The 10,000-nt window shown below is 44.6% G+C and overlaps 1 protein-coding gene across 1 annotated transcript in view; it reads left to right on the top strand.

Moving 5' to 3' along the window:
• The window catches only part of slit3 (slit homolog 3), a 291,694-nt gene that overhangs the window by 29,050 nt on the left and 252,644 nt on the right, over nucleotides 1–10,000 (top strand). Inside the window, exon 4 of the mRNA XM_080416680.1 lies at nucleotides 5,189–5,260. Coding sequence (XP_080272806.1) covers nucleotides 5,189–5,260 — 72 coding nt within the window. The remainder of the gene's footprint in view (nucleotides 1–5,188; nucleotides 5,261–10,000) is intronic.

Here is a 10,000-nt window from a genome sequence, read left to right as displayed (position 1 = left end):
AGTTTGGTCTTGTGCCCCTCAAAAAATAGCATGCCCTGAGGCCATAGTGGCCTTAATGCCCCAGCTGACTGTACCACTTTCTCCTCTGTCTCTTTCTTGTCAATATGTAGACACCAGTGTCTCTTTCTTGTCATGTAGACACCAGTGTCTCTTTCTTGTCATGTAGACACCAGTGTCTCTTTCTTGTCAATATGTAGACACCAGTGTCTCTTTCTTGTCATGTAGACACCAGTGTCTCTTTCTTGTCATGTAGACACCAGTGTCTTGTTAAGATTCTGAATTCTTAACTCCCCTGAGTCCCCATCTTTAAACCAATCCAGTGACTTTGATTGGTGCAGGGCTGAGCATGGATCAGATTAAAATCATCCTTAACCATTAAATTCAATTAATTATTTTGATGGACTAAAATCTTGTTTTATTTGATGGCCTTCCTGCCCTGGCAACACCAAAGGCCAAGTGGCCTTGCCCCTAAAATGACGAAATTCCAGGCCTGATCCACGCGCTTGCGCACGCTTGCGCGCCCTCTGGGTTTCAAGCACAAGGATGGCAGAAACAGAGAGGTAGAGAGAGAGAGAGAGAGAGAATGACAAGAGAGAAAGAAAACAGCCAGTCAATTCAGAGGACGTCACTAGCAACCCCCCTGCCTTCAGATGAAAGGCCTGCAGGTCTGAATGGCAGCAGCATGTGTAGCTTATCTCCTGAACAGAGATCACACCACTGATAGGGGAAAGTGACAGGAGATGGGCCGCTCCAACGTTAAAAGACTCTTTAATGTGGTGCGTGTCAGTCGGGTTCAGAGGTTAGGAGTGTAGGGGATGGGGTGAGCTCAGGGCATTAAGCTAGTAGTGTGTCAAAATGGAGATGACGTTTGACTGGCTCAAAGGCATTTTGAGGTCCTCTGGCCTCCGAGCACATTTGATGCTAAATAATAAACAATTACTAAAAAAAATGTTATGTAGCCCTTGTGTTGCATGCTGTGCAGCAGTGGTGGAAAAAGTACTACGTTTTTTACTTAAGTAAAAGTATCAATACCACAATGTAGAAGTACTCTGTTACAAGTAAAAGGCCTGTGTTCAAAATGTTACTTGAGTAAAAGTACAAAAGTATTGTAGTACTAAAATGTTTGAAAATAGCAGATCTACAAGCTTACAACGCGATGCGACGCGTTGTGAGCTTGTAGATCTGCTATTTTCAAATAGCCTATGTATAAAATAGGGCTAAAGTGGTTAATGTGTGTTTTATAATATAATAATTCATATCGGCAAAGTAACCAGTAACTAAAGTTTTCAAATAATTGTAGTGAAGTAAAAGTACAATATTTGCCTCTGAGATGTAGTGGAGTAGAAGTAAAAGTAAAATGAGTGAAAATGGGAAATACTCCAGTAAAGTAAAAAATCCTCAAAAGCGTACTTAAGTACAGTACTTGAGTGAATGTACTTAGTTACTTTACACCACTGTGTGCAGTATATGTCTGCAAAGAGTACGGTTGTTATATGCATGCGTGCGTGCGTGCGTGCGCGTGTGCATGCGTGTGCGCATAACTGGTTCCGATTATATTCATAATGATGATGCTAACAATGATAAAGTTTTTCAAAGTTAAAAAATGTGTTAAAATATTTGGTTGGCAGGTCCTGTGGGGGGTTAACTGTGGTAGGGTTAAAGATCAGGGAGCAAAGGTCACAGTGCAGCATTCGTGTGATTTGTGGAGTCACAGTGTGACAAAAACAGCAGCTCATAAGACACTCTTTCAGGCTACGACAAGTTGATCCTCATCAACAAATACATAAATAAATATCCCTGTATGGACTTCCTGTCACTGTTAATGCCGATAATCTACAAAGTATTAGTTTGCAGTGGACTGCTATTCTCGCTGATAACAAAGATAAAGTAGAACGAACGAGCACAACGGTTTGAAACAAGGAAGTTGTTTTTCTTTACTTTTCACGATGACACCAGACATCCCCAAAGCATCTCTGCACAGTAAAATCGTCATTGTTCACTCAAAGCTGCAATCCATAACTTTTATTTCCTATCGGGGATTTAGGGATTCAGGGTCTCCCTAATAATATCTAGCCTGGTAAACCCTCCCTCCGGAAATCTCAATTCCATTTAATTTCAGGAGTGAGTCTGGCCTGATCCGCCTGTCTGCAATATTGGCTGTGCTGGAGTTGGGCGGGAGTAATACCGTTGACTGACAACCCCTTCAGCCAATGATAATTTTCCCCCTTCAGCCAATCAGCAGTTCACCAGTCTTAATGTGACGCGACGGGACTTTTGAGACAGCCATACCCAAAATGGGTTGCCTTTTTCGGGTACAATGGTGTCACTGCCCGCCCCTACCGGTTCTCTAATTTTTTTTTTTTAAATAGGCTTTGTCATGATTAATTGACCACATATATGAAGTTAAACAACTCAATTCTATCCAAACGATATCTTATAAGTAAATTCCGTGCCTCAAAATAGAAGTTAGAGAGCTTTTTGAAGTAAAAAAATAGCGGAGAAAACTGCCCACAGAAAAAGATGGCTGCCGTTCGTGTTTTGGGCTCACTCGAACTCGCCACCTGATTGGCCAACTGTCGCTGTCAATCACAGAACGATGTGCGACGACGCTGATAGGCGCGTCCGTTTGGCATACACAGCCAATATTGCAGAGAGGCGGTTCATGCCAGACTCACTCCAGGAATCAAATAGAAATTAGATTTCCGGAGGGAGGGTTTACCAGGCTAAATAATATCAGGACACAGGGCATAAAAGGTCATAAAAACAAGACTATAAAATATAGTGTTAAAGGGCAATAAACGCAAAACAGCTAGAAGACTGCTCGGTCAAAACAAATTCCTCGTGTGAAGTATCATACTTGGCAATAGTCGTGTCTCTGCATCTGAAAACAGGTGTGCTTTGAGTTTTCTCCTAAAACCATCAAGCACGACATCATGTCTGAGAATCAAAAAAAGGCCCAATAGGCTGGTAAAAGTTCCACTACGCAACACACCTACATCTAGGAAGAGAAAGTCGGGAAGCTATTGTCATTTATCTCCGAGGGTTAAAAGGTTGGAGCCTGCGTCTTCTCCAACACATATTTGGCGGCGTGACCCTGCAGCCCCCTGCCCTCCCTTTCTCCTCCCCACTCCTCGTTTCTCAGTCAAATACCCCTGTGCACGTTGATAAGCCGTGCGCTCCCTCTTTCCTCCCCTCATAGCTCCCTTTCTACTCATCAATCTGGGTCTCACCCTTCGTATATCTATCTATATCTTAGGTATATCTATCTCCCTGCTCTTAATGGTTAATGATGGCCGTATGATTGTGCTGAGCAGGGAGAACAAATATAGCAGAGCCTGAACGCCAAGATAAAATATTACTTCCACACTTGTATTCTCATTCTATTATATTGCTTAAATATATTCGGTCTATAATATTGGTTCAATCTATTCGTGAGTTATCTGACAGAAATTATACGTAGCCTGCGAGTTAGTTCTGGCAGCATACACTCGAGAGGTTGCATGCATTGCTCATTCTATATGGCTGTTTACAGCGTCATGCAAGATCCTTACGTCATACACAGACGTGGCAATCAGCTGTCCAATTGGGCGGGTATTTAAGTTCTCTTGAATCGGGCATTCCATCCGGTTGTGTCTTCTAGCTTGTTGTCATGCCCTGTGTCTGCACCAATGGCACCCTGGAGGCCGAGAGCATTCAGACACACTATTGGCTAGTTCCACTATTTTTGAAATAGTGCTTCATTTTGTATATTTGTATGTGTGTAGTGATGGCTTGTGAAGCCGTCTAAAGCCTTCTAAAGTTCTAACCCTCAAAGTCTGATGTCTTGCATCATAGTGCGGCGTTCATGCCAATGGGGGAACTTCCATGTAGGATGAATCCACAACAACGGTCCTCTGACTTGTAAATCCTAGGTCGGAAACTCTGGGCTTTCTCAGAGGTCCGACTCCTCATACTTAGTGCTACTGTACAACGTCACGTAAACATAAAAAGCAACATGCAGACGTTTGTAGTGGAAGGTCTGAACAAGAAATAACAGTGTGTTTTAGGCTTTTAAGTAGATGTTAAGGTTTCTGTTTATGCACTACATACAGCGGGGTAAGGTTACAACTTCATTGTGACAAAAGCCCAACAAACACAAGTTTATTTCGGGCGTCCATTTTGTCCTGACCTCAACCACTTGAATGCTATGCAGAAGTAGGAAGTTCCAAGTCGGAAATTTACCAGTTCCCGCTTGGCATGAACGCAACATAAAGAAAGACACCCAAAATGGTGCACTTATGTGGTTCACTGTTTTCTTGTCTCAGAACGTATTGGAGGTATAGAGGACTTAGCACGCGCACACGCACGCGCACACACACACACACACACACACACACACACACACACACACCCCCACACACACACACACACACACACACACACACACACACACACACACACACACACACACACACACACACACACACACACACACACACACACACACACCCACACACACACACACACACACACACACGTTTATGATAACCTATAACCTCTAGTTCATGTCCAATGGAAGACTGAGTGACTTTCCCATGAGTTTGACCTTTGCCCTGTGAGCCATTGACCTTTAAGGTGGTCACTGGTGTTTCAATCATTGTCAAAGGGAACAAACTGAGTCATTGATGGGTCTGTGTGTTTATCTGCTCACCTGTCTGTCTGTCTGTCTGTCTGTCTGTCTGTCTGTCTGTCTGTCTGTACGTCTGACCCTGTCCAGGTCTCTCTGTGTCTGCCTGTCTGCCTGTCTGTCTGCCTGTCTGCCTGCCTGTCTGCCTGCCTGCCTGCCTGCCTGCCTGCCTGTCTGTCTGTCTGATCCTGTCCAGGTCTCTGTCTGTCTGTCTGTCTGTCTGTCTGTCTGTCTGTCTGTCTGTCTGTCCATCTGACCCTGTCCAGTTCTATGTCTGTCTGTCTGTACATCAAAGTAAAAACCTCTGTGTTTATATTTGTTTTCTAGTTGTTTTGTTATGTCACCAAAGAACATGAAAAGTGAAATCCTCTCTCTCTCTCTCTCTCTCTCTCTCTCTCTCTCTCTCTCTCTCTCTCTCTCTCTCTCTCTCTCTCTCTCTCTCTCTCTCTCTCTCTCTCTCTCTCTCTCTCTCTCTCTCTCTCTCTCTCTCTCTCTCTCTCTCTCTCTCTCTCTCTCTCTCAGTCGTGTGAACAGGAACAAGCTTCAGGTTCTCCCAGAGCTTCTCTTCCAGTCCAACCCCAAGCTAGGACGACTGTGAGTACACCTCTCTTCACTTTCATTTCATCCATCGCCAAGCCTGTAAACCACTCCCTGTGTTCGCTCTCTATCTCTCTCTCTATCTCTCATGCTCTCTCACTCTCTCTCTCTATCTCTCCATTTCTTTGCGTTTGATGTGCTATAACATGATCTGTTGTGAAAACATGGCAGCGCTCTACGCGGTGGAAGCTTTTATTTGGGTTGCGGGTTCAATTCCCGGGACAGGTGACACAGCGCTGCTCTGTGCTCCTGTCGAGAGGTGAAGTGTGTGTGCAGTGCACGCATGTTAGTTCACGTGTGTGTGTGTGTGTGTCTGTGCGTGTATGTGTGTGTGTGGATGTTTGCATTTACTTTTATAGCTAGATAGATATCTAGATAGATAGGTGCGTGTGCGTGTGTGTGTGCGTGTGTGTGCCCGTGTGCGTGTGTGTGTGCGCGCACGTGTGTGTTGAAGAGGTGAAGGTGTGCTCGGAGCTCGGAGGAATGTTTTCCTTGGATTGGTGTGGAATTTTTATTCAGGAATATAAAGTTTTCCCAGAGTACTCTGGAGTGTAACAGGTCAGACTGATGCAGGTTTTTTGTTTTTTACTCTGTCGCTCCCCTTTATTCTCTCTCTCTCTCTCTCTCTCTCTCTCTCTCTCTCTCTCTCTCTCTCTCTCTCTCTCTCTCTCTCTCTCTCTCTCTCTCTCTCTCTCTCTAGTCAGGTTCTCTTTTTCCCTGTCAGTTTTCAGAAAAGGTTGAAACACCTTCTAAACTTTACTGCTGTTTACGTTGGTCTGCTTTCAACTCAGCTGGATTTAGACTGTGTGTGTGTGTGTGTGTGTGTGTGTGTGTGTGTGTGTGTGTGTGTGTGTGTGTGTGTGTGTGTGTGTGTGTGTGTATGTGTGTGTGTGTGTTGCTGGGTTGTGCTACCACTACCACAAGACTTTTATCGTCTCTTTTTCACTCCAGTCCTTTCTAATGTTTTCCATGAGACAGAACGGCCTGGAAACCACTGTTCTAGACTCTCTGGTTCTGGTTGTGTCATAAAATCTAATTTATTCAAATCAGACAGCAGCATTTCATCACTGTCGGGCGGAAACCTCCTATCTCTCAAATTTTTACTTTTCAGTTTTTTCGTAAATGAATGCCCTATTTGATCATACTACAGCGTCACACAAAAGTAGCAGATCCACAAGCTCAAAACGCGGCGCGAAGCGACGCGTTTTGAGCTTGTGGATCTGCTACTTTTGCTACTTTGAATTTGAATCCTGAAAAGTAACAGATTTGGACACATGAGGTTTCCGACAGAGACAATATACAATGAATTACTGAGTGGTTGAATGTTTCCAGCACCCGACACATTTATTTGACCTTGAAATGTGTGGTCATGATAAATAAAGTCATTCACATATAACAGAGCACAATTCAGTTTGAGGAGTTTTATACAGGTCAGTTTCAAGGACTTGGGCAGTTCAGAATCAGAATGAACTGTATTGTCTGTATCACAGGTTTACAGGTGTGAAGAAGTGGGTGAAATTCTGTCTTTTCCAGTGTGCTCCATCATTTGTAGTTTCCGTGAGAAGAGAAGAGAAAGGATAGAGGTAGGGAGGTAAGAAGAAAAAGCGCTATGTTCGTGGCCTCAATAATCACACTTCACTGTAGAACTTCTTTTTACCACTCTTACTTTCCTGTGAGGACTTTTGCTTGTGAAATTCCCTCGTTCGGCGCGGCCGTAATTTTCCGTAAGTTAGAGAGAGTAATTTCGAACCAGACGAGACAACTTGATGTGTGTAGTCTATAGCAATTTCTCAGCACGACCTCAGCCACAGGCAAATATATTTTTCTATTAGGAAAGACAGCGAAAACAGTGAAAAATCCCTTTTGGAAGCCAAGCCAGGTTGATATCATGTATCGCGAGTGCACGTGTGTGTATGTGTGTGTGTGTGTGTGTGTGTGTGTGTGTGTGTGTGTGTGTGTGTGTGTATGCGCGCGTGTCTAGTGATGTGAAATATATCGCTGAAGATGACAGACCTGACTCATAGCTGTCTAGTCCCTTACGTCAGCCAAGAGAACGCACACACAACGCAACGCACAATCAGTGCATAGATAGACACACACACACACACACACACACACACACACACACACACACACACACACACACACACACACACACACACACACACACACACACACACACACACACACACACACACTCTCCCTATCTCTCTCTCTCTAGACTTGATTTATACTTATCCACGCACCGATGCTGTGGTTCCGTTCATTTCACCGAAAATAGCCGATTTGTACGCAGAGCGACACGCTGCGAGCGTATAGATCGGCTATTTCTACTCTCTTTTTTTTCTGGCTCTGGCGCTTGGCTGTGAGAGACAGTCTCATTTCGTGCAGGCTTGGCCGTCTCTCTCATATTCAGCTAACTGCTCATCAGTGGTGTAAAGTAACTAAGTACATTTACTAAGTACATTTAAGTACTGTACTTAATACATTTTTTGGAGTATTTCCAATTGTCTATACTTTTACTTCTAATACTACAGTACTGTAACTTCGCAAATATTGTACTTTTACTCCACTACAATTATTTGAAAACTTTAGTTACTAGTTACTTTGCAGATATAAATTACATTATAAAACATACATTAACCACTTTAGCCACTATTTTATACATAGGCTATTTGAAAATAGCCGATCTACAAGCTCACAACGTCACAACGCGTCGCTATGCTATTCAATCATTTTAGTAGTTTTACTTTTGGTACTTTAAGTACATTTTCATACCAATACTTTTGTACTTTTACCCAAGTAAATTTTGAATTCCAGACTTTTACTTTACTTTCTACATTGCAGTATTGACACTTTTACTTAAGTAAAACATTTGAGTACTTTTTCCACCACTGCTGCTCATGATAGCTCTTATTTATCACAGGGCCCCTAATAAGGAACTCCCCCCAGAGCCGCGCTGTCTCACACACACACACACACACACACACACACACACACACACACACACACACACACACACACACACACACACACACACACACACACACACACACACACACACACACACACACACACACACACACACACAGGCCTGTATAGTGCAGTGGAAAGGATGGACGCTCTCCAAACGCAACATTATAAACCTCATGTTCTCTACATCCCCTGCTTCACCATCAGCATCATACAAATTATAGTGTCTGGACTTTTTCTGACGTTTCTTTTTTTCTCTCTTCTCTTTACTTTCCGTTCCTTCCCGTTTCCTTCTTGTCTTTTTCTTTCCCGCCGTTTATTATTCGCCGGCCGCTGCCGCCGCCCGGCCCTCGTGTTCAAGTCGCGTCCGGGTGGCGGGGATGAAGCGCGGCACGGGGGGAGAGAGAGAGGATGGTAGACTAGGAGAGGAAGGAGAGGACAGGGAAAGAAAGAAAGGGAAAGCTTGAGAAACTGTGTGTGTGTGTGTGTGTGTGTGTGTGTGTGTGTGTGTGTGTGTGTGTGTGTGTGTGTGTGTGTGTGTGTGTGTGTGTGTGTGTGTGTGAGAGAGAGAGTGAGAGAGAGTCAGAGAGAGAGAGGTTGCTAGCCGATGCAGTCTTTCTGCTCTGGGTTCGTAACCTTTGTCCCTGTCAGTTTGGGTTCTATATTAAAATGATAGGAATTACCTCTTAAAGCAGCTATTAAAACCCTGTGGTCTGTGGTCTGGAAATGAGAGAGGAGAGGAGAGGAGAGGAGAGGAGAGGAGAGGAGAGGAGAGGAGAGGAGAGGAGAGGAGAGGAGAGAGTTCCAGGGGGTCCAGGGGGGGAGAGGGTTTGAAGAAGTGGAGTATAGCTTCAAGCAGTAACATGCTGGTTTTAAGCACCATCATACTGTGTGTGTGTGTGTGTGTGTGTGTGTGTGTGTGTGTGTGTGTGTGTGTGTGTGTGTGTGTGTGTGTGTGTGAGTGTGCGTGTGCGTGTGAGTGAGTGACAGCTCCACAATGGCCCTTTAGAAAGTTGGAAGCTGCTTATACAGATGTGCACACACACAACCATACTCTCAGGAGCACATGGACAGACAGACAGACAGACAGGCAGAGACAGACAGACAGGCAGGCAGACAGAGACAGGCAGACAGACAGACAGATGGATGGATCCAGATGGAAGGTGAAGTGCTGGAACAGCCAGTAGACGAGAAAAAGTGATAGATGGACGATAGTGGAGTCTGTGGCCGTGTCGGTGCTTGGTGGTGGTGATGGTGTGTGTGTGTGTGTGTGTGTGTGTGTGTGTGTGTGTGTGTGTGTGTGTGTGTGTGTGTGTGTGTGTGTGTGTGTGTGTGTGTGTGTGTGTGTGTGTGTGTGTGTGTGTGTGTGTGTGTTTGGGGGGGGTCAGTAATAGAGATAGATGGATGGAGGAGAGGTAGCAGCAGGGACAGATGGATGGACTGAACGGAGTCTGTGGCTTTCGGTGTGTGCAGTACGTGGTCGTCTCAATCCCGCGGTCTGTGGAGACCGCAGTCGCACACACACACGCACACACACACACAAACACACACACGCACAGTCGCACACATATACATACGTACACTCAAAGGCATCCAACTATATAAAACCACAGCTCTGAGCGAACTACCACTGAGTGAAATACTAGTTGGGGTCATAAAACGTGTAACAATGCAGTGTGTAATTTCTCAGGGAGGTGAGCTTTGCTGGGCTGGCGGACGGCATGTTCCTATTCATTAACACCAACTCACGTCTGAGACCCCCAT

This window comes from Gymnoscopelus braueri (genome assembly GCF_963280865.1).
Source record: "Gymnoscopelus braueri genome assembly, chromosome: 20".
Lineage (NCBI taxonomy): Eukaryota > Metazoa > Chordata > Actinopteri > Myctophiformes > Myctophidae > Gymnoscopelus > Gymnoscopelus braueri.
The sequence above is the reverse complement of the archived record's forward strand: the minus strand, read 5'-3'. Positions and strand labels throughout refer to the sequence as shown.